This window comes from Chaetura pelagica, unplaced genomic scaffold (genome assembly GCF_000747805.2).
Source record: "Chaetura pelagica isolate M959 unplaced genomic scaffold, ChaPel_1.0 scaffold369, whole genome shotgun sequence".
In the NCBI taxonomy this organism is placed as follows: domain Eukaryota; kingdom Metazoa; phylum Chordata; class Aves; order Apodiformes; family Apodidae; genus Chaetura; species Chaetura pelagica.
In genome coordinates this window covers 686,212-708,955 of record NW_009970235.1, presented here as the reverse complement: position 1 = coordinate 708,955, position 22,744 = coordinate 686,212, and the positions used below count along the sequence as shown (strand labels likewise).

Genomic DNA, 22,744 nt, shown 5'->3' with positions numbered 1-22,744 from the left:
TCACTGGAACTGCTGGCTCCTCAGGTTATCCATATGTCTGAGCTCTACTGGTCACCAATACTTCCATGAGGACACCTCAAACAAAGCACAGGCCTTGGTGCTGACTGTCTCTTCAGTAGCTGCTGCTCACAAAGAGCACATATTACAGACTTCCAGTGCTATGCCAGGGTTTCTCTTTCTGATATATCAGGTGTTCAGAGACGGCAAGGGCTCTTTGCTGCCCTGCTGGCTGGGCCTGAGGAATACAGGAATACAGGCTTCCAGGTGTCTCCTGTTGGAGGGGATGGGTGTGTCTGACAGGAGCTGGTTCACTCCTCTGGTTTGCTTGGCAATCCAGGCTCATTGCTGGAATGATCGTTTGAGTGAAGAATAAGCTGTAATGCTCCGGTTAACCTCACACATCTGGAGATTCCCTCAAACCAGGCAAATTCAAATACAGCAACAGGCCCGTGCTCCTCTCCTCCTTGGGGGGGGTGTGTCTGACAGGAGCTGGTTCACTCCTCTTTTTCTGTCCCTAAAAGCACGTGGCTCCTGATGCAGAACTTGTTCCAACAAGGAACTGGGCAGGGTTTTGCTGGCAGGGCTTTGTAGGCTCAGGGGTTTTTAGCTGTTCCCTTTCACAGCTGCTGGGGGTTGCTGTGGGCTGTTGCTTCACTGAGGTCTCTGTAATCACTCATGTTCTTTTTTATTATCTGTGGTTGTGTGTTTAGGCACAAGACCAGCTAAACAATGCCCTGGAGCTCAACAGACACGATCTGACTTACATGATGCTGGGGAAAATTCACCTACTGGAGGGGGAGGTGGATAAAGCCATTGAAGTCTATAAGAAAGCAGTAGAGTAAGAATATGTTTAATATATTTATGTATTTCATATATTTAATATTTAATATATTTAAAAGAAATGTAGATACAGTGCTTAGGGACATGATTTAAGTACTGAACGAGTACATTAGGTTATGGCAGGGAGATTTAGATTGTGGTTGGACTTGATGATGGAGGGGGAGGTGGATAAAGCCATTGAAGTCTATAAGAAAGCAGTAGAGTAAGAATATGTTTAATATATTTATGTATTTCATATATTTAATATTTAATATATTTAAAAGAAATGTAGATACAGTGCTTAGGGACATGATTTAAGTACTGAACGAGTACATTAGGTTATGGCAGGGAGATTTAGATTGTGGTTGGACTTGATGATCTTCAAGGTCCCTTCCAGCCAGGATGATTCTGTGATTCTGTATCCCTTTTTCTGTCTGTCCATGTCCCATCCGATGCCAGGAGAAATTTGATTGGTGTCCCAGATCTGAATTGAGGACATGATTAAAAAACTAATGGTAATTATAGCGTCTCTGTGCAAAGATGACATTTCCAAGCTCTTCAGCTGTGTCTGCTCTCAGCTGTAGTCCTCGTGCTGCTGACAGTGTTTCAGGGAAGAAGGGAGCTGTTTGAAGGTCTGCCAAACACAAGTGCAAAAAGAAATGGACAGAGATGCCTGGGAGCAAACCCATTCAAAACTGAGTTCATAAATCCCAAAGGTTTATCTACAAAAAGATGTAACCTCGGGTGTCTCTCTAGCCCCAACTGTGTCAGAAACCAGTGCCTGGGTTTCACAGGCTGAAATCACTTGCAGGGCTTTGTGTTTGAAAGTGTGTGAGTAGGCAGCCTGGAGATGGGTTGGTGCACAGTGGGCTCCTCCCACCCTGTCACTGTTTCTCAGTCCTGATCTATCTTGTTTTAGGGCATCCCTGAGCATCTGATTTACCAGTGCTTTGAAAATGTAGTTGTGTAATGGAGAACACTAAAGAAAGCAGGAACCTGTTGGAAGCCAGAGGTGGACCTACATTTTGTACTGGCTCCTTTCACAGACTTTGCCCTTCCACATCTGCTTTTGGATGCTGTGTGACAGTATATTGGGTTGGGTAGATATCTGAACTAATCTAGAATGTTTATGACATAAATAATCCTTCCTAAGCACTTTACCAGGTTTGTAACTTACCTTGGTGCTCCCCTGCCCTCCCTTCTTCCTCACTCCTGGTTTTTTTCTTCTTCTTTTCTTTTTCTAATCTGCCTGTTACATTTTGCCTGCTGTTCCCAGCTCCAGGATCATTTCCCTGTGTTTCTGTACCATCAGGCACAGGCAATTTTGTTCTGGTTGAGGTTTCAAGGTGCCAGTGTGAGTGAGTGTGCACATTAGATTTCTTAAGCCTTGGGAGCAGGGAATTGCAAACTTAACTTCTGTTAGGGTGAGTGAGGCCACAAGTAGTGTCTCCTTCTCCTTTTCCTTGTTGTTCTCATCCTATTTATGTCTTCAGAAGCTGCTGGGAATGGGGGTGATTTTCAAAGGCTTCACAACATTGCTGTGTGAACCTCACAGCAGCAGTGGAGGGCTGGGAGCTGCAGTCATCAAAAAAGAGATGTCCTTTGGGGCATAAGTTGTCAAGTCTGGCTGTGCTGAGTGGTGTGTGTGGGCAGTGCCTGGCTGAGCACTCTGGGCTGTGCTGCACACAAAGCCATGGGGAACAGCCCACAGCTGCTCTGGGAAACCAGGTTTGTAATGTTTTTATAGGGTCAATTAAAAGTCTGACATTGATCCTGCATAAGATCCATCAGAAGTGCTGAGGGTTGCCTGCCCTCCATGGCCCAAGAGGCTTGGGGTGGATTTACAGGGTGGTTTGTGGGAGACTATGGAAAATCACATTTTGCATTTCCAGGTCACTGATGCTGCCTCACTTTGAAGCTTAACAAAACAACAACATCCTGTTATGCATCCAGATGTGCTTCACTGAGCATCTTGGCTTCTCAGTTATACCTAGCAGACATTTTGAAAGCTCAGGTGGCATGGTGTTCAGAGGAAGTCCCCATGATGGCAGTTCTTCCCATATTTGCATTTAATGATGACAATTTGCTGGAGTGATACTAGTATAATGTGTTTTAATTCCATGTGCTGATTTTACCTTGTTCTAGAAGGGCTAATAAACAGCACAATACTGTGGCTTTTCTGTTGCAGGTTTTCTCCAGAAAACACAGACCTCCTGACAACCCTGGGGCTACTCTACTTGCAGGTACTGAAGACTGTTTCCTCTTCCATCAACTTCTTAATTTTCAAAATGGCCAAGGTTGTGTTTGTTTTCAATAGACTTAATTTCTATCCACCTTCCCATGACTTGTACATGTTTCTCTGGCTTCATCCTGGCTCAAACCAGGACAAAGGACTACATTTCACATGACAGAGCTTGCTTTTCTGTATCTGCTTTTTTTTTGCCTTTTGCTAAAAGCAAGTTGATTTCCTGGACCTGAGCCAGCCCAGCCATTCTGTTTTGCAACTGCCCTAGTTCTTTATAAATCCTCCAAGTACAAGAGAACATGACTAGTCATTACCTTGCTTTTGGATCAGGAATCTAGCAAGTCATCCTCCTAGAAAAGCAGCCAGGAAATTGGTGATGTTAAGGAAAATTGGAATATATTTAAGTAACAAAGGCATCTTTAAGGATCTCCCTGTCCATTTAGATGCTCAGAAGTATAATGTGGGTCTCTAAAAACATTGCCTTGCTCATGAATTAGGGGAATTCAATAGGAGCCTTGGATGTCTTGAATGAATATGTGTGGTTTTAGAAGGGAATGTGAGTGGGAAGGGGGATCTGTAAGATGAAAGTAGCTCGAGTGTAGCATTCTCCCTGTAAACTTAGCCCCAGCTCTCTGTGCTGTGCTTCATGTGCTTGGTTTGTGTCTCTCTGGAGACAGACTCACTCTCACCCTCAGGCATTTAAAGATGCCCCCACAGCCTTCCCACTCTCTGCTACTCCCACAAGTCACTGGACAGTGGTGCATCCTGCTTGGACTGGTACAATCCTGGCATAATTCAGTTGGAAATGATGGGATTTCAGGATTTCTAAGCAGTAATGTGCTTTATTCATGGACACTGTCATGCCCACAAACACTTGCAGTCCATTGGAAGACTTCTTCCCATGAAGAGTGAGGAAGGTGTGGTGAGGAAATCAAGTATACAAAGAGTAGTAATTTGTAGCCTCTTTTCTGGAAGAGAGGAGGGAGCAGAGGAGTATCAGCCCAGAGCTCCTGTCAGAGCACAAACTACATGGAAAACTGGTTTGGACACAACAGTGAATCCACCCCAGCAAAACAAATGTACAGCATCTGTAAATTATCAAACAAAAATGTGTGTGTGTGATGGGATGACTGTAAAATTCCACTTTTCTTAAGATTTGTTTTTACTGAACCAAAAATGCCAGTGACCAAACAGGGTCCTCCTGTTCCTGAATTTCTGATGCTTGTTTCCTTCTCTTCCCAGCGTGGGGATTACCAGAAGGCTTTTGAGCACCTTGGAAATGCACTTACTTATGACCCAACCAACTACAAGGTACCATGAAGAGTGGGAATAAACCAGCTGAAGGGTGATGAAACACTTCTTAAAGCTAATTCCAGTATCAGAGCTTTGCCATTTATATGCAGGGGTCTTAGCCTGGAAAGGCTGGAAAGGATCATGCCCAGAAAGCTTCCTCCAAAATACATTCTGGGACCTTTCCCTGGGCAGGGAGTCTGATGTGTGTGGAGGTAGGGAGAGGGAAGGAGGCAGAATGTGGTTTGGAAGAGACCTTAAAGCTCATCCAGATCCAACCCCCCTGCATGGGCAGGGACACCTCCCACCAGCCCAGGCTGCTCCAAGCCCCATCCAACCTGCCCTTCAACACTGCCAGGGATGGGGCAGCCACAGCTTCCCTGGGCAGCCTGGGCCAGGCTCTCACCACCCTCACAGCAAAGAATTCCCTCCTCATGTCCAACCTAAATCCTCCCTCTTCCAGTTTTCATCCATTCCCCCTTGTCCTCTCCCTCCCTGCCCTTGTCCCAGGTCCCTCCCCAGCTTTCCTGGAGCCCCTTCAGGCACTGGAAGGTGCTCTAAGGTCTCCCTGGAGCCTTCTCTTCTCCAGGCTGAACACCCCAACTCTCCCAGCCTGTCTCCAGGGCAGAGCTGCTCCAGCCCTGGGATCATCTCTGTGGCCTCCTCTGGATTTGTTCCAACAGGTCCATATCCCTCTTGTGTTGGGGGCTCCAGAATTGGACTCAGCACTGCAGGGGAGTCTCACCAGAGCAGAACAGAGGGGACAATCCCCTCCCTGACCCTGCTGCCCGTGCTGCTGGTGACACAGCCCAGAACAGGGTTGGTCTCTGGGCTCCAGCACACCATGCTGGCCAATGTTGAGCTTCTCACCCACCATCACCCTCAAGCCCTTCTCCTCAGGACTGTTCTCAACCCACTGTCCACCCAGCCTGTATTTGTGCTTGGGATTACCCCCCAAAATACAGGATGTTAAATTGAGTCCCTTGGTTTTTAACCTGAATTTTCAAACAAATTAAATGAAATAGAATTCACTTTGCAAGGAAAATGTTCCAGACACTGTTTCAAAACTCCAAAGAGCTGTTCCTGGGTCCCTGTCCCTCCTGGGCATGGAGCACTGGCACAAGTGAGGTTCCACTGTATTATTGTCCCACCTGTTAATAACTCTGCTTCCAGCTGTTGTGAACAAATGGGACCCCTCCTTGGCTCTGCTCTGGAAGCCAAGCTTGGCATCCAGGTTTAATTCCTGGCTGTGAAACTACTTCCCTTTCTAGCCAGGCTGCTTCATTTCTCTGCTGCTTTTTCCTTCTGGAGGCTGTGGAGGATGTAGAGTATGGACACGTGGCACTGAGGAGTGATGGATGAACATGAGTTGAACCTTCTTGTGAAAACACCTTTACACTTACAAATTTTACTTGTCACTGTGAAATATTATAAAGGGCTAAGCTAGTGGGGTTTAATGACAGTTTGTTGCTGTCACTGGCTTTTTTTCCCCCATGCAGCTTTCCATGGATTTGCAGGATCCAGTCAGTGTGAACTGGGCTGGCTTGGCTGCATATGTCTTGCTTGAGTGTGTTTTACTCTTGCACCAGAGCTGTTTCTATTTCTACTTGTTGCTAAAAAGAAACTGTTAGTGCATAGATCTCCCCAGGAACTCATGGTCTAGGAGGTACTGCTGCCACCCTGAAACAACCCTGAATACTTCTCATGTTGCAGTATTTCCAAGATAGTTATGATGGAGATCACAGAATTGTTCTGGTTGGAAAAGACCTTCAAGATCATCAAGTCCAACCATAACCCAACTCTACGAACCATTAACCCTCTCCCTCTAACTACTCTCCCAAGTCCAGTGCTAACCCATGTCCCTCAGCACCACTTCTACACATCTCTTAAGCACCTCCAGGGATGGAGACTCAACCACCTCCCTGGGCAGCCTGGGCCAGTGTTTAATGACCCTTTCAGTGAAGAAATTGTTCCCACAATCCAATTTAAACCTCCCCTGGCACAACATTTTGTCTTGTTCTATCCCTCTCAAAACAAACCTTTGTCCCAGGTCCCTCCCCAGCTTTCCTGGAGCCCCTTCAGGCACTGGAAGGTGCTCTAAGGTCTCCCTGGAGCCTTCTCTTCTCCAGGCTGAACACCCCAACTCTCCCAGCCTGTCTCCAGGGCAGAGCTGCTCCAGCCCTGGGATCATCTCTGTGGCCTCCTCTGGATTTGTTCCAACAGGTCCATATCCCTCTTGTGTTGGGGGCTCCAGAATTGGACTCAGCACTGCAGGGGAGTCTCACCAGAGCAGAACAGAGGGGACAATCCCCTCCCTGACCCTGCTGCCCGTGCTGCTGGTGACACAGCCCAGAACAGGGTTGGTCTCTGGGCTCCAGCACACCATGCTGGCCAATGTTGAGCTTCTCACCCACCATCACCCTCAAGCCCTTCTCCTCAGGACTGTTCTCAACCCACTGTCCACCCAGCCTGTATTTGTGCTTGGGATTACCCCCCAAAATACAGGATGTTAAATTGAGTCCCTTGGTTTTTAACCTGAATTTTCAAACAAATTAAATGAAATAGAATTCACTTTGCAAGGAAAATGTTCCAGACACTGTTTCAAAACTCCAAAGAGCTGTTCCTGGGTCCCTGTCCCTCCTGGGCATGGAGCACTGGCACAAGTGAGGTTCCACTGTATTATTGTCCCACCTGTTAATAACTCTGCTTCCAGCTGTTGTGAACAAATGGGACCCCTCCTTGGCTCTGCTCTGGAAGCCAAGCTTGGCATCCAGGTTTAATTCCTGGCTGTGAAACTACTTCCCTTTCTAGCCAGGCTGCTTCATTTCTCTGCTGCTTTTTCCTTCTGGAGGCTGTGGTGGATGTAGAGTATAGAGACGGGGCGATGAGGGGGTGATGGATGAACATGAGTTGAACCTTCTTGTGAAAACACCTTTACACTTAAAAATTTTACTTGTCACTGTGAAATATTATAAAGGGCTAAGCTAGTGGGGTTTAATGACAGTTTGTTGCTGTCACTGGCTTTTTTTCCCCCATGCAGCTTTCCATGGATTTGCAGGATCCAGTCAGTGTGAACTGGGCTGGCTTGGCTGCATATGTCTTGCTTGAGTGTGTTTTACTCTTGCACCAGAGCTGTTTCTATTTCTACTTGTTGCTAAAAAGAAACTGTTAGTGCATAGATCTCCCCAGGAACTCATGGTCTAGGAGGTACTGCTGCCACCCTGAAACAACCCTGAATACTTCTCATGTTGCAGTATTTCCAAGATAGTTATGATGGAGATCACAGAATTGTTCTGGTTGGAAAAGACCTTCAAGATCATCAAGTCCAACCATAACCCAACTCTACGAACCATTAACCCTCTCCCTCTAACTACTCTCCCAAGTCCAGTGCTAACCCATGTCCCTCAGCACCACTTCTACACATCTCTTAAGCACCTCCAGGGATGGAGACTCAACCACCTCCCTGGGCAGCCTGGGCCAGTGTTTAATGACCCTTTCAGTGAAGAAATTGTTCCCACAATCCAATTTAAACCTCCCCTGGCACAACATTTTGTCTTGTTCTATCACTTGTTCTTTGGGAGATGAGGCCAACTCCCCTGGCTCCAACCTCCTTCCAGGGAGCTGTAGGGTGAGAAGTTCTCCCCTCAGCCTCCTTTTCTCCAGGCTAAACACCCCCAGTTCCTTCAGATGCTCCTCATGGTGCTTATGCTGCAGACACTTCACCAGCTTCATTGACCTTTTCTGGACTTGCTCCTGCATCAGATGGTGCAGGAAGAAGCAGGGGCCCGAGTTGCTTCTCTGCTCTGTGTTCTTCTATGTGTTGGAAGATTCTAGAGCCCCCATCTGCTTCCCACTGTTGGGGTTGGCAGCCCCTAGAAGAAAACACCTGAAAAAAAATGGTTGCTCTTGAAATGCCTTTTAGTTTATTCATGTTCCCCTCTTGCCTTCTTGCTGTATTTGGGAAAAAGGCAGTTCCTCAGCTGGTCATTCTCCTCTTCTCTCCAAGGCTACCCTGGCTGCTGGCAGCATGATGCAGGTCCATGGAGACCATGACGTTGCCCTCTCCAAGTACAGGGTGGTGGCCAGCGCGGCGCCCGAGAGCCCCCCCCTGTGGAACAACATCGGGATGTGCTTCTTTGGGAAGAAGAAATACGTGGCAGTAAGTGCCTGGGTTTCTTTCTTTCTCCATCTGGAGCTGATTTCATGCAAGAGCAGGATTCCTCCTGTGGCAGAGACAGGAGGGCTGCTCTGGGTGGGCTGTGTTAGCAGCATGTCTGTTCCTGTTTGGAAGGCCATCAGCTGCCTGAAGCGGGCAAACTACTTGGCTCCCTTTGACTGGAAGATCTTGTACAACCTGGGCTTGGTCCACCTCACCATGCAGCAGTATGCATCTGCCTTCCACTTCCTGAGTGCTGCTATCAGCCTCCAGCCCAAGATGGGAGAGCTCTATATGCTCCTTGCAGGTATGTGACACTCCCTGATCCCACTCCTGGGGTATCCGTGGACCTTCGTCTGGGGAGAAAGATGGGTTAAGGGTGGGTCTGCTGGAAAGCAGAGCCAAGGACCTGATCCCACTCCTGGGGTATCCGTGGACCTGGGGAGAAAAGATGGGTTAAGGATGGGTCTGCTGGAAAGCAGAGCCAAGGCGAAGGATCTTGGAGTCCTGGTAGGCAGTAAATGATCCATGAGCCAGCAAAGTGCCCTTATGGCCAAGGAGGCCAATGGAATCCTGGGGTGCATGAGGAAGAGTGTGGCCAGTAGGTCCAGAGAGGTCATCCTGCCTTTCTGCTCTGGTGAGGCCACAGCTGGAGAACTAGGACCAGTTCTGGGCTCCCTAGTTCAAGAGAGACAGAATCCAGTGAAGGGCTGAAAAGCTGACTGGGGGATTGGAACATCTCCCTGATGAGGAGGAGCTGAGAGAGCTGGGGGTGCTCAGCCTGGAGAGGAGAAGGCTGAGGGGAGACCTTATCAGTGCCTGGAAGTATCTGAGGGTGGGTGCAGGAGGTTGGAGCCAGACTCTGCTCAGCAGTGCCCAGGGACAGGACGAGGGGCAATGGGCACAGGCTGGAACATGGGAAGTGCCACTGGAATATGAGGAGAAACTTCTTGACTGTGAGGGTGACAGAGCCCTGGGACAGGCTGCCCAGGGGGGTGTGGAGTCTCCTTCTCTGGAGATATGTGCTCCAGGGGATCCAGGAGTTGGATAAATGATCTCTAGAGGTCCCTTCCAACTCTGACAGTTCTGTGATTCCATGATTTCCAGCTCTGGACAGGTTTGGGATCAAGCAAGACAAGTATTTGTCAGAAATGACATGAGTAGGGTTACTCCTGTCCAGCCAACCCTGCTGGCAGCTGGTACCTTACGTGGTAGTAACATTCCAAATGGTCCTTCTGAAGCATCTACTTGTGCTTTGCTGCAGTTGCTCTGACAAACCTTGAAGACATGGAGAACGCCAAACGTTCCTATGAACAAGCTGTGGCCCTGGACAAGTGAGTCTTCCCTGCAGCTGTTTGGTGATTGCTTTGCCTCCCTCCCCTGGTTCCCTTGCCAGGTTTTGTCCCTCTCTCAACTTTGACCCCGAGTGGTTTGTGATAGGGAAACATTTTGATTCCTGCAGCTGCACAAGTTGCTGTTTTAAAAACATCTTTTCTTCTCTTACATTCAGGTCAGCTCTGAAAACTGAAAGGGAAGTTTTGTTTCAGTCCAACCCAAAGCTGTTTAGTTAGTGAAGTCAGTGGTGATGACTTTGGATTCCAGGCCACCTTCCAGTGAATATTTATGCACAGCAGAACAGATTCAATAGAAGGAAACCAGTCATCTCAAAATATTTTGTGACCCAAAGCTGGAGCCTGTGAGGGTGATGGGAGGCTTGGGATAAAGCCTGCTCTGAATGAGGCAGAGGGAGGATTTTAGGTGGGAGAATGTGGGCAAGAAGCTGGTACAAAGCACAGAGAAGGGCAGCAGTGGGGCCCTTTCTCCTCCAGGTTGGTGACAGGGTCTGTGTTTGCAGTCTGGCTCTTAAAATCAGAGCACTTGGTTTCAGAAATGTTGAAATGAACCCTGCAGTGTTTGATCATTTCAGTCAAAAAACCCAATTCACCTCAAATTTATGAATGGTTTTGGCTCCCTGGGTCTGGTTTCTTTATGTTCTTTACCCTTCAGGTTTTGCCCAGTAGATGATTAGATGTCCCATCCCTGGAACCATTGAAGATCAGGATGGACAGGGCTCTGTACAACCTGATCTAGTTGAAGGCCTCCCTGCTTATTGCAGGAGGGTTGGACTAGATGACCTTCAAAGTTCCCTTCCAACCTGAACTGTTCTGTGATTCAATGATTCCTGTGAGTATTTGTAGGCCTGGAGCAGCCAGCTCAGTGCTCCTGGGCCGGGGTGGCTCTGCCAAAGAGCTGTGGCAAAAGCACTTCCCATCTGCAGTGGCCACCACAAGGTGGCGTGAGAAGATGCTGGTTCCATTGTCCTTTATAACCTAGGTGTCCTGGCCACGCTTAATTTTGGGAATCCTGGAAGTCCCTAAACCCATTCTGAAGGGGCAGCAGGTTTCCAGAAATAACGTTTGATGCTGGGGTGCAGCTCTCCTGGTGCTGAGGTGCTGCAAGAACCATCGACTGGTTTGGGTTGCAAGGGACCTTAAAGATCATCCAGCCCCAACCCCCCTGCATGGGCAGGGACACCTCCCACCAGCCCAGGTTGCTCCAAGCCCCATCCAACCTGCCCTTCAACACTGCCAGGGATGGGGCAGCCACAGCTTCCCTGGGCAACCTGGGCCAGGCTCTCACCACCCTCACACTCCACAATTCCCTCCTCATGTCTCACCTCAATCTCCCTCTCCCAGTTTTCATCCATTCCTATTTGTCCTCTCCCTCCCTGCCCTTGTCCCAAGTCCCTCCCCAGCTTTCCTGGAGCCCCTTCAGGCACTGGAAGGTGCTCTATGAGGTTTCCTGGGATTACATGGCCTGCACACATACCCATCTCTGGAATTTTCCTGCTCAGCCTCCCATGCCCAGCCAGGCAGTGCAGGACCCTCAGGACTGCTCAGGCTGCCTAGTCAGGACTTTGTGTGCATGAAGCAAAAAGGGAACAGAAATTTAGCTCTACAGCTTCACCTAAATATTTGGCACTGTGATGATGCTACAGCTCGAGAGTCTTACTGGGAAAACAAAACCTCCTCAAAGCAAAACAGAATGCCCACTGCCAGGGAATACTGGGAGGAGTATCCAGCCTTTGTTAGGCTTGTTCAGCTGGATATTTTATTTATTGTCTGGCTCAACCCATGTCCCCACAGGCTCTCTTTGCTGATGAGCCCTTTGGCTGGGATGAAGGTGGCTGTGTTCCCTGCCATTGCCAGAAATCCTTTTAAAGAGTGTGGGGATATTAGGCCTGGGTGCCCTGCTGGGCTCTGGGATGGGAAGCATCTTGGAAACAGCTTTTAAAAAAGGTGTTTCTTCTTAGAGCTGGTTCTAGCTCGTAGCTGTCTGCCCTTTCTGGGCTTATTTAGCTATTGATTTTTTTCTGTCATATTCTCAGCTCTTGAGGGTGAATTGCCTTTATCAGGTTCCATTAGTTTTAACATGAGCTGTTCCCAGATCTGTCTGATCTGTTCTCAGTGCTCCATTGAGTGGCTTTGGTTGCTTGTGTTTTCTTGTTGGCTTTTTTCCCCCCACCAGAGAGATGGGGTTTTGATATTTATTTTTTTCCTGCATTTCTTCCTTTGCTTTGGCACAGACAGTGAAGTGGGGTTGCTTGGGGTTTTCTTGTGGCAGGATCAGTGTTCCAGTTCCTCAGTGAAAGGAAAACCAATAGTTATAAATGGTATCAGGTACCTTCTAAGTCTTTCTTCTTGCAGTGCTGTCATGTATCTTCCCAGGGAAGATATATGGTCTTGGTCATATGCAGGTGACACCTTGTCTAGTGAGCAGTGTGAGCAGAAGCCTTCTGCACTTCTCACAGAAGGTGCTTCTGTCCTGGCTCCCAAAGGCAGCAGTGCTGGAGTCCTGGGATGGCTCCAGTGATCCCTGCCGGGCTCCAGGGGAGGGCACCAGGGCCTCCTCCCGTGTGTGCAGAGCAGCCCTGGCTGCCCTGGGTGCAGTAACATGGGTGTGCAGTGAGTGACACAGGGGTGCAGTGACATGGGTGTGCACCTCTGGAGTCCTCAACACAAGAGGGACATGGAGCTGTAGAAACAAGTCCAGAGAAGGGCCACAAAAATGGTCCGAGGGCTGGAGCAGCTCTGGTACCAAGACAGGCTGAGGGAGTTGGGATGTTCAGCCTGGAGAAGAGAAGGCTCCAGGGAGACCTTAGAGCACCTTCCAGTGCCTGAAGGGGCTCCAGGAAAGCTGGGGAGGGGCTTTGGACAAGGGCAGGGAGGGAGAGGACAAGGGGGAATGGATTAAAACTGGAAAGGGGGGAGATTGAGGTGAGACAAGAGGAGGAAATTCTTCACTATGAGGGTGGTGAGACCCTGGCCCAGGTTGCCCGGGGAGGTGGTGGAGGCCCCATCTCTGGAGACATTCAAGGTCAGACTTGATGAGGCTCTGAGCAACCTGAGCTAGTTAAATAGGTCCCTGTGCACTGCAGGGGGGGCTAGACTAGGTGACCTTTAAAGGTCCCCTCCAAGCCCACACATTCTGTGATGATTCTACGATGATTCTCTGCAGCAGGTTGTGGGCACAGGGCTCCTCCATCCTCCCCCTACAGCATGCCCTCTCCTGCTCAACTCAGGCTCTGCTCTCCCAGGTCCTATCCCCCAGCCTGGACGAGCTGTGCTGGGACTGGTGCCCCTCTTCCCTTTCATTCCTTTGTCAGGCAATACAGGTGCATTTTGCTTCTCCAGATTGAGGCTGGATGGTCAGAGCAGCTTGTGGAGTGGGGCTTCGCAGGCAATTAAGGAAGGATCAGATCACCCAGAGCTTCACTGATTAATGACAGAGCCAAGGGTCTCAGCTCCTCATTCCCTCTGGTTCAGTTTTCCTCACACTCCTGGCTCTGCCAGAGGAAAGCTGCTGTGCAGGGTTAGTGTATCCAAGTGAATCAAATGGATACGGTGGGAAATGAGGAGGTGTGGAGCCCTTCTGCCTCACTGGAGCTGGGGGAGCCTGGGCTGAGCTCAGAGATCACAGCAGAATGAAGTCCCCTCACTGCTCCTCAGCCCAGAGTCAGGAGCTCGGAGACGCAGAGTCATTTCTGTTGTCCTTGGCACTGGGATGCTCCCCTGGGCCCAGGCTCCGTGTGTCTCACCAAGCTCCTGGGGCTCCATCGTGTCCCCAGAGGCCTCAGCTGCCTGGGGGGCAGGGTGCCCCATGGCCACACATTAGGGAGACTCCAGCTTTGCTGCTTGGGCTCATCTTATTCGGGAAAACTGTTCCCACATGGAATGTGATGCATCTTGTGTGTTTGCTGCAGGTGCAACCCCCTGGTCAACCTGAACTATGCCATCCTGCTGTATAACCAGGGGGACAAGCAGGGAGCCCTCTGCCAGTACCAGGAGATGGAAAAGAAGGTCAGCATGGTGAAGGAGAGCAGTGCCCTTGACTTTGACCCTGAGGTACGTGCCCCAGGGCTGTCAGCAGGAGCCAGGCAGCCCTGCTAGGACTGGCAATAAACCAGGGGAAATTTGACTTTGGAGTCCAATTATTAGGAAGAAATTCTGCTTACGAGGTTTTCTGAGTAAAGCAGCTGCCTGCTGAGAGCTGCTTGCTGCATTTCTGCTCTTTGAAGGCCAGTTCTTCAATCAATACACAGCAAGACAAGATTTCCTCTTAATTAAGAGGATGAATTAGCAGAGATGTTTCCCTTGAGCACCGAGGCAGCAGCCAGCTCTGCACAGCTGCTGGGTGTTGGGTTTTGTGTGTGTTGTTGTTGACTTCATTGTTGTCTGGAGTGTTCTAATTTACCATAGTCTTCTCTTTTTGCTTCTTGAGAAGATGGTGGAGGTTGCCCAGAAGATGGGAGCTGCCCTGCAGGTGGGGGAGAGCCTGGTCTGGACTAAGCCTTCTAAAGAGTCTAAATCCAAGCAGCGAGCTCCAGCAGGGAAAGCCTCCAGCACTCAGCAGCCTTTGGGCTCTAACCAAGCCCTGGGCCAAGCCATGTCCTCAGCTGCAGGGTATGGGAAGACCCTACAGCTTCCCCCAGGTACTTCTTATGTCCTTCTTTTTGAAGCAGAACTGTGGAAGGGGAGAAGAGACACCTCCCTGAGTACAGAGTGACAGCATGTATTTGGGAAGGCATCAACTTGCTTACACAGTAACGATGTCAATATTTGCTAAGAGCTTTCCCAGATTTCTGAGTTCAGGCAGGGTGGGAGACAGATGCTCTCTGTGGTGCCTTAGGCTGTCATGCTTTTGCAGGATAAACTCAGTAAAAGTTCTTCTTCTATCTGAGCCACGATGGACAAGAATACCAGTAGCCTGGGATTGAGGTCTTGCTCTGGGAAGGAGGGGGTTTCAGAAACCAGACCACTTGTCTTGCTTTGGATGAGCCCAGGAGCTGACATGCACATAGATACTCTGCTCTCATGAGACCACACCTGCAGTGCTGTGTCCAGCTCTGGAGCCCCCAACACAAGAAGGACATGGACCTGTTGGAACAAATCCAGAGGAGGCCACAAGGATGCTCAGAGGGCTGGAGCAGCTCTGCTTTGGAGCCAGGCTGGGAGAGTTGGGGTGTTCAGCCTGGAGAAGAGAAGGCTCCAGGGAGACCTTAGAGCACCTTCCAGTGCCTGAAGGGGCTCCAGGAAAGCTGGGGAGGGACTTGGGACAAGGGCAGGGAGGGAGAGGACAAGGGGGAATGGATGAAAACTGGAAGAGGGAGATTGAGGTGAGACATGAGGAGGAAATTCTTGAGTGTGAGGGTGGTGAGAGCCTGGCCCAGGTTGCCCAGGGAAGCTGTGGCTGCCCCATCCCTGGCAGTGTTGAAGGGCAGGTTGGATGGGGCTTGGAGCAACCTGGTGTGGTGGGAGGTGTCCCTGCCCATGCAGGGGCTTGGATCTGGATGATCTTTGAGGTGCCTTCCAGCTCAAACCATTCTAGGCTTCCATGATTTTATGAATCACAGAATGGTTTGGTTTGGAAGGGACATAGAAAGAGAGGCTGCTGCAGAGAAGGGAAATGATGGTAAATTTTCTGTTACAAAAACAACTGCAACTGGACTGCTCTGAAGCTGTGCAGGCAGCTCCCTGCTTCCCAGGTGCTGCTGAATTACCTTTCAGTGCAGGCTCTGGACTGAGGGTCAGGGGATGTATCAGCCTTGGCAGGCTGAGACTGGTGTCTGTACATGTTACTTCTTGCTTCACAACTCATCATGGTGAAGTTCTGTCACTCGTAGTCTTGTTGCCTGTGGGCTGAACCAGGAGAGAGGTTGTGTAATCCAGGCCTCTTTCTTTGGCACCCCTAAGGACCTGTTCCATTTTTCATGCATGGAATAAACTTTGGATGCAGGGAGGACTTAGGAAAGCTGAAAAAGAAAAGATACAGGAGTTTGGGGTTTACCTGGTTTATCATCCATATCAGAGAAGGGAGGTGGTTCAGAACATCCAGTTGTCAGCCTAAACCTGAGCATAGGAACATCATCAGTATGTGAGTGTCCTGTCTATGGGTTTTGTTCTCTAACTAGTTACTTCAGCTGTCTGGAAACTCTCCCTGTTTCCTAAAAGTGTGGCCTGAAAAGGATACTGTGGTTTTGGCTCCAGCTTGAATATAAACTGGCTTCAGTGGAACTGTTTTCCCTTCCAAAGCATGAGTTAATTCCTAATTTTGTCCTGACTTGTGACAGCAGCCCAGCTGAATCTTGCACCCTAACTTCCCTCAGCAGCACTTTGGGCACTGGGAGGTCTCTGGCTGCATCCCCAGCAGACCTGCAAGAAGAAATGTGAGAGTCACCAATAGCTGTGGTTGTTCTGCATCTCCCTGCTGCCTGGAAGGGCAAAAAGAGTAGACAACAGACTATGGTCATGCAGTAACTGTAGCTGTGTTCTCTCCCCAGGTGCTGGAGCAGCAGCAAAGCCTCCCTCACTGCCCCTGGAGCCAGAGCCAGGCCCAGACACCAGCCCCGAGGTGCCAGCAGAGGCTGAGGAGCAGAGCAAGAGCCGGGAGGCAGGGGACTAGGATGGGCTCTGGTGGCCACAGGCAGGGGCATCCCCAGCTCTGCCTGCTGGCCTGTGGGGAGAGGGACCTGCCCTCTCCCCTGACCCGTGGTGGCTTCACCCCACTGTTAGTCAGTCTAAATGCAGCTGTTTCCTGTTAATGAGTTTAGCACGTGGGCTCTCCCGTGTCCCAGGAGTTACTGCAGCAAGGAGAGGTGCTTGTGTAGCTTCTGTCAGTTGGTCCCAGCTGTCCAGTGCAAGAGCCTGGAGGATGGAGATCCATCTCTCCACAGGGTTGGCTGTCCTTAGCATTTGCCTGGAAGTCCTCCAGAAGGATGCTGAGGCATCCACTATGTTTAGAAAAGCCAGAAGTAGTGGCTTAGCATCCTGGGCCCCAAAGAGGGTCTCAAACCCTTCAGTGCTGAACTTGTAACCTGCTGAGGAGCAAGGTCAGAGTGAGGCTGGAGTGAGGTCAGTGGTAAAACACTCAGGGGGAGAAAGTACCACACCTTGCCAGGGCAAATGCAGGGCTTCTTGCTCCTTGTTTCCCAAGGACACAACTTTGTAAATGCTTCCTCCAGGCTGAGGAGAGGAAGTTGAAACAGCAGTGAGCTGCTAGCCCTGAGCAGGGCACTGCCAGGGGCACAGGGCACCACTTAAAGTTGCAGGAGCCTGGCTATTCTGGAAGCTGCAGCACCAAAACAGTCTGTCAAATCCCTGATTGTTTGCTGAGAAACAGGGTAAATGGGCCTGGGTGAAGCTGTTTCAGTTCTTCCTGAAGAATTTGTATCTTTCCCTCTCCCGTGTGGGGTTGCAGGGAAAAGAAAAAAAAAAGAGCAAGGCTTTTCTGAAAAGAGGACACAGCTTCAGAGCTGAACTGAAATTGTTTTAGTGAGACAGCAGCCATGCTCTGAATAATTTAGTTGTGCCCTCCTTACAGTTGCATTAGAGGAGGAATCACTGATGTTGGCTGAGAGGCAGCAGAGCAGTGAGGAATTTGAATGCTGGTGTGATACTTGAGCTTTGAAAATGTTTCTGTCCCTAAACAGCAAAATCTGAGCCTTCCTTTTCTCTGCTCCTGTCAGTTTGTTGCCTCTGGTTCCTCTTTTAGTTCTGCACTGTGGTATCACCCTGTAATTAACAAGTCCAACAACAGAGCAAGGTGAGGATGGAAACTTAGCAAAGCCCTGAAAGCAGCTGGGCTGAGGCTCTGAGCACACTCAGACCCTGCAGCTCTGCTGTGTGGTGACTGCTGTTACCAGAATGACATGAATGCATCTTTAGAGCATAACCAGGAACTATTCTGCTTCCTGGAGAACACTAAAAAAAAAAGTAGGAGCCCTTCATTTTCTCCTCTGTTTTGATTGCCCAAACTGCCTGCCTTTCTCAAACGTGGCTTTTGTTCTCCAGCTGTCTCTGCTGCTGAGTTTTGTGTCCCTGCAGCTCCAGGGCAGCAGCCATGGCAGGCTTCCCTCCTGCTAGGAGTTGGAAGAAAACACTGGATCTTTTGTGAAGCACTGGTAAATTTAAACAAACCAGACAAGAAGCAGTGTCCATCAGGTAGAGTGCAGCCACTTTTATTCACATTCCACTTTTCACACTGGAAGTTACTGCAGCATAACAGGGTGCCTGGGAAGGGGAGGTTGAGATTGCAGAGCAAGGGTGGGCAGGGTGTGGGAACTCATTACCTCACCCCCAAAGTTTAGTTCAAGACAGAGTTTGCTGATAGCTCTTGATTGCTGTCATCTGTTAGACTTATCACAAAGGCTCTCACACCATGGAAGCCCCAACACAAGGACCAGTGACCACAACAGTGTGGTTCCAGGTATGGGAGCATCAGCTTTGCTGATACAAGGAGATTTTTCCCCTCCATCTGCTCATGAACCTTTGTTTTGCTTTTACTATCTGCCTTCCCCTGGTTGTAAAAAAGAAAAGAGAACTTAAACTGTAGCATTTTGAAACACCTTTAATAGGTGGGAGCAGCCCTGGTCCCACTGCTGTTCTCAACTTACAGCCCACTGGGGACAGGGAACAATCAGGAACCTCTCTCCTCTCACCCAGTCCCTATTACCTTCCTGGCTGCTAGGAGCTTTAACAGGGTAAGTGGCACATGCCAGGGTACATCTGGAGGTGATGTAAAGGTATTTAAAATAAAGACATATTTTGGTGACAAGCTTATGCAGATAATTGACCAGGTCTCCTAGGAAAGAGGCCCCTTCTACTTTCTGGGTTTGAACAGAGCAGCAGGGAGTGGTTTGCAATCTGTAGTCACAGTTGGACAATAAATAGAACTGCAATTCCTTGTCCTGTCCCCTCTCTTCCCTCCTGGCTGTTGGGATGATGCTGTTTGCACCCAAGAAAGTCATGGTATCTGTATGAAGAGCTTTTTGTGTGCTCTCTAGTAGGAACCAGGCCATACTGTTCTTCCAGCTGAAATGAAGCAAGGGGGGGGGTTCTTCATCAGGACCACATTGAGCCATAATTCTCATCTTCTCTTTTTCCCCCCATAATCAAAAGCTTAAGGTGGAAAAGAATAATGAACTTAATTGCTAGGGAAGTAGAAACCATCTGCTTTAGGACTCTCACTTTTCCCCTTTTCGAAAAATATGCATCATTACCCAGGTTACATCAAGCAGCCTACAGGGCAGGCTGCTCACAGCTACAACAGCAGCAAGACTTTGTTTCAGGTGAGTGATGATCCAGCAACGTGTGTTCAACCCAGACAACTCTGGGTCTGAGATCTCTGAGACAACTAGATGCTGGTATTTTTTATCTGGGCAGTATTTGTGTGTATTTGCCATGTTTCTGCACATGATCTTGCCCAGTGGTCACCAAGAGGCAGCATGGGCCTTGGCTCCTACTCAATACCCTGTTCATGCACAGGACATGAAAAATTCCCCTGGGGAAGTGGACTTCAGGTGGCAAAGCCTCTTCTCCAGGGACAGACAAGCCTCAGTGCTGGATGAAGAAAACCAACTTGACTGAAATAATGAGCTCCACGCAGAAATGCCCTACAAAGAAGCACATCCTAACAAGTTCATCTGCCAAAACTACTTCTTATAATAGCAAACACAGTTCTGCAACAAGGAAAGCTTTACCCCTCTCCCCCCAGACTTCACAAACATCAGTGGTTTTTCAGGGAAGCTGCAGGTGAGACGGGAACCCAGTTTTACCCAGGCTGCAGTGAGTGAGGAGGAGCTTTCCTGAAAAATTCATGGAGGAGGTTTTCAGGGAATGTTGTTTCTCCTGCTTGCATTTTAATGAGATCTCTACTCAAAGAGATTCGTGTTCTTCAGCTGGTAGGATATCTCCTCAGCAAAGGCTCAGTTTTCCAAGTGACAGGGAGTTGTCTGGAGCAGATGCCTTCCTGAGCTTCCAGCACAGAAGGCAAGAGCCCCACATGCTGTTCCCAGCCAACATTTCTTTCCTGTGCTGAGAGAACATCCTCCCACAAGTCTGGAGTTCCCTGAGGATTCAGTCTGGTTGGTGCTTAGGATCCACCTGAGATGTTATGCAAGAAACTGCTCCATCTGTTAGAGGAGTGTCCTCTGACATCTCTGGAGAAGCAGAACAATGATTCCTGGCTCCAAGATCAAGTTTTCCTGGAGAGCTGAATCAGGCTCAGCATTGCTGAAGCAGAAAGCACAGGAGTCATGAGAGCAGACCCAGGGATCTGCTCTGCAAAAGAACTTGGTGCAAATTTCATCTGCCCCTTGTTACTCCAACTTTATAACAAGAGCAGAGACAACCTTTAATATTCCCTTTTCTCTCCCTGGTAACCTCGTTAGTGCTTGACTGAAGGATGAGACAGTTTGTTGTGTCTGGTTTAGCTGGTTTCAACCCCTGAGTCTATAGACATGATTTTTCTAAGCATGGAACTCCCACCTTGCTGTGCTTGCAGGTTTAGAACTTCACTGCAGGTGTTTACCATGGTATGAACTGCCCTGAGAAGAACTTCATGTGGCCTAAAACAAATATTCACATTCAAACACTGGCTTAAAGCAGGACATAACAAGCCAACAAAAGCCATGACAATGGGAATTCAGGGTTTTCCTCTATTTATATATTGTTCTTCCTAATGTACTATAAAACTGGGATGCATTTCCTTCCCTCAGCACCAGTAGGGGGCACAGGGTGTGCCAGCAGCACTGGCAGCTCTGCTGCAGCCCAGACTGCTCTGAGCACGTGTTGGCATAGACAGCTGAGCAGCACCAGCTTCCACCTCAGCTGCCGCCTCCAAAAAAGCAATAGCACAGAGGGGTAAACAATTTCAGGGTAGGTGGCGGGAGGTTTGTTGCCTTGTACCATTCTCCCAGAAACTCCCAGTATTCACCTGACCTTTTTTTCCTCAGGAAGGATCACCCTGTGGCACGTAATTCCTGAGAATTCAAGACTCTATTACAGAATTAATTAAAAAAACCCCAACCAAACCCAAACCAAACAAAAGCCAAACACATGTAACGTCAGTGAACTTCACAGTTTCAAAACTCCACTTTTAATTTCTGTTATTGTCACAGAGGAGGCTACAAAAAGCAGCTCCTACTTCAGGCTGACTGGTCTTAAACTTGGGCAGAAGTTAATGGACAGCAAAGACCTACACACCACTGACAGTTTGCTGGTGGGGTTTGGAAGGGTGTCTAGTGCTCTGCTGCTGTCCAGCCTTTGGATTCCAGTGGCTGAGGAGTTGGGTTCTAAAGCAACATCTGACATGAGGCAAAGCAGGTGATGAGGTAAAGTCTAAGGAGGAAAATTTCAGCACCATTTCTGTAAAAAGGAACTCATGAGGAAAGAACAAAGTGAACCCCTTCACACACCACAACAGGAGGTAGGCAAGAAACACAGAAGTCAAGAATCACAGAATCCTAGGGGTTGGAAGGGACCTCAAAAGATCATCCAGCCCAACCCCCCTGCCAGAGCAGGGTCACCCAGAGCACATCACACAGGAAGGTGTCCAGGTGGGTTTTGAATGTCTCCAGAGAAGGAGACTCCACAACCTCTCTGGGCAGCCTGTCCCAGGGCTCTGTCACCCTCATAGGAAAGACATTTTTTCTGATGTTTACGTGGAACCTCCTGTGTTCCAGTTTTTACCCATTGACCCTTGTCCTGTCACTGGACATAACTGAACAAAGCCTGGCTCTGTCCTCCTGACACTGCCCTGAACATATTTGTGAACACTGATGAGGTTGCCCCTCCATCTCCTCCAAGCTAAAGAGACCCAGCTCCCTCAGCCTTTCCTCATCAGGGAGATGTTCCACTCCCTCCATCATCTTTGTAGCTCTGCGCTGGACTCTTTCAAGCAGTTCCTTGTCCTTCTTGAACTGAGGGGCCCAGAACTGGACACAATACTCCAGATGCAGCCTCACCAAGGCAGAATAGAGGGGGAGGAGAACCTCCCTTGACTTACTAACCACACCCTTTCTAACACACCCCAGGAGGCCCTTGGCCTTCTTGGCCACAAGGACACATTGCTGGCTCATGGTCATCCTCCTGCCCACCAGGACCCCCAGGTTCCTTTCTCCTACCCTGCTCTCCAGCAGGTCAGTCCCCAACCTGTACTAGTCCATAGGGTTGTTCTTCCCCAGGTGCAAGACTCTACACTTGCCCCTGTTGAATTAAATCAAGTTTCTCCCCTCCCAACTCTCCAGCCTGTCCAGGTCTCTCTGAATGGCAGCACAGCCTTCTGGTGTGTCAGCCACTCCTCCCAGTTTGGTGTCACCAGCAATAATCAAGAGTATCAGAATATCAAGCAATGCTGCAAAACTGCTTCCTTGGAGAGAAAATAAAAAGCCTTTAGACTGGCAAGAGTTGGATTTAGGATAGGTTTTTCCATGGCCAGGTATTAATGGCAGATCATGGTGGACACAGCAGAGAAGGAAGGGATCCTTTCCAACCCTGCCAGCTCCTGGGATTCACACTTCCCAAATAACCCACTGCTTGACCTTCAGTAAGCAACACACACCTGTAAGAGAGGAAGCTTTGCTCGTTTGATCAAGGTAAGACAAGGAACCAAAACCAACGTGGCTAGACTGGCTACAGGCACAGAGAGGTGGAAATATCAACGTGCACAAGTTTCACCATCTCCTGTCATGATGCTGAGCTCCTCTGCTGCACCTTCAGCAAACTACTGTGAATCAACATCTCCAGTGGAGACCCTTCTGGTGAGGAGCAGGAGGCTGAGGCTGAGTCACCCACCACTCTGGATTTCAAGGCAGGAATAACACATGAGAAGAAACAATTTCTAGAGACAGAAAAGCTGAGATTATTTCAAGCCTTGTCTTTCAGACTTTTTGGTAA

The 22,744-nt window shown here is 49.1% G+C and overlaps 1 protein-coding gene across 1 annotated transcript in view; it reads left to right on the top strand.

Moving 5' to 3' along the window:
* Positions 1–16,472, top strand: part of BBS4 (Bardet-Biedl syndrome 4) — a 30,300-nt gene extending 13,828 nt beyond the window's left edge. The window contains exons 8-16 of the mRNA XM_010005933.1: positions 711–838; positions 3,008–3,062; positions 4,307–4,375; positions 8,361–8,513; positions 8,646–8,817; positions 9,775–9,844; positions 13,774–13,915; positions 14,295–14,502; positions 16,351–16,472. Of these exons, the coding sequence (XP_010004235.1) occupies positions 711–838; positions 3,008–3,062; positions 4,307–4,375; positions 8,361–8,513; positions 8,646–8,817; positions 9,775–9,844; positions 13,774–13,915; positions 14,295–14,502; positions 16,351–16,472 (1,119 nt within the window). The remainder of the gene's footprint in view (positions 1–710; positions 839–3,007; positions 3,063–4,306; positions 4,376–8,360; positions 8,514–8,645; positions 8,818–9,774; positions 9,845–13,773; positions 13,916–14,294; positions 14,503–16,350) is intronic.
* Positions 16,473–22,744: the final 6,272 nt, after the last annotated feature.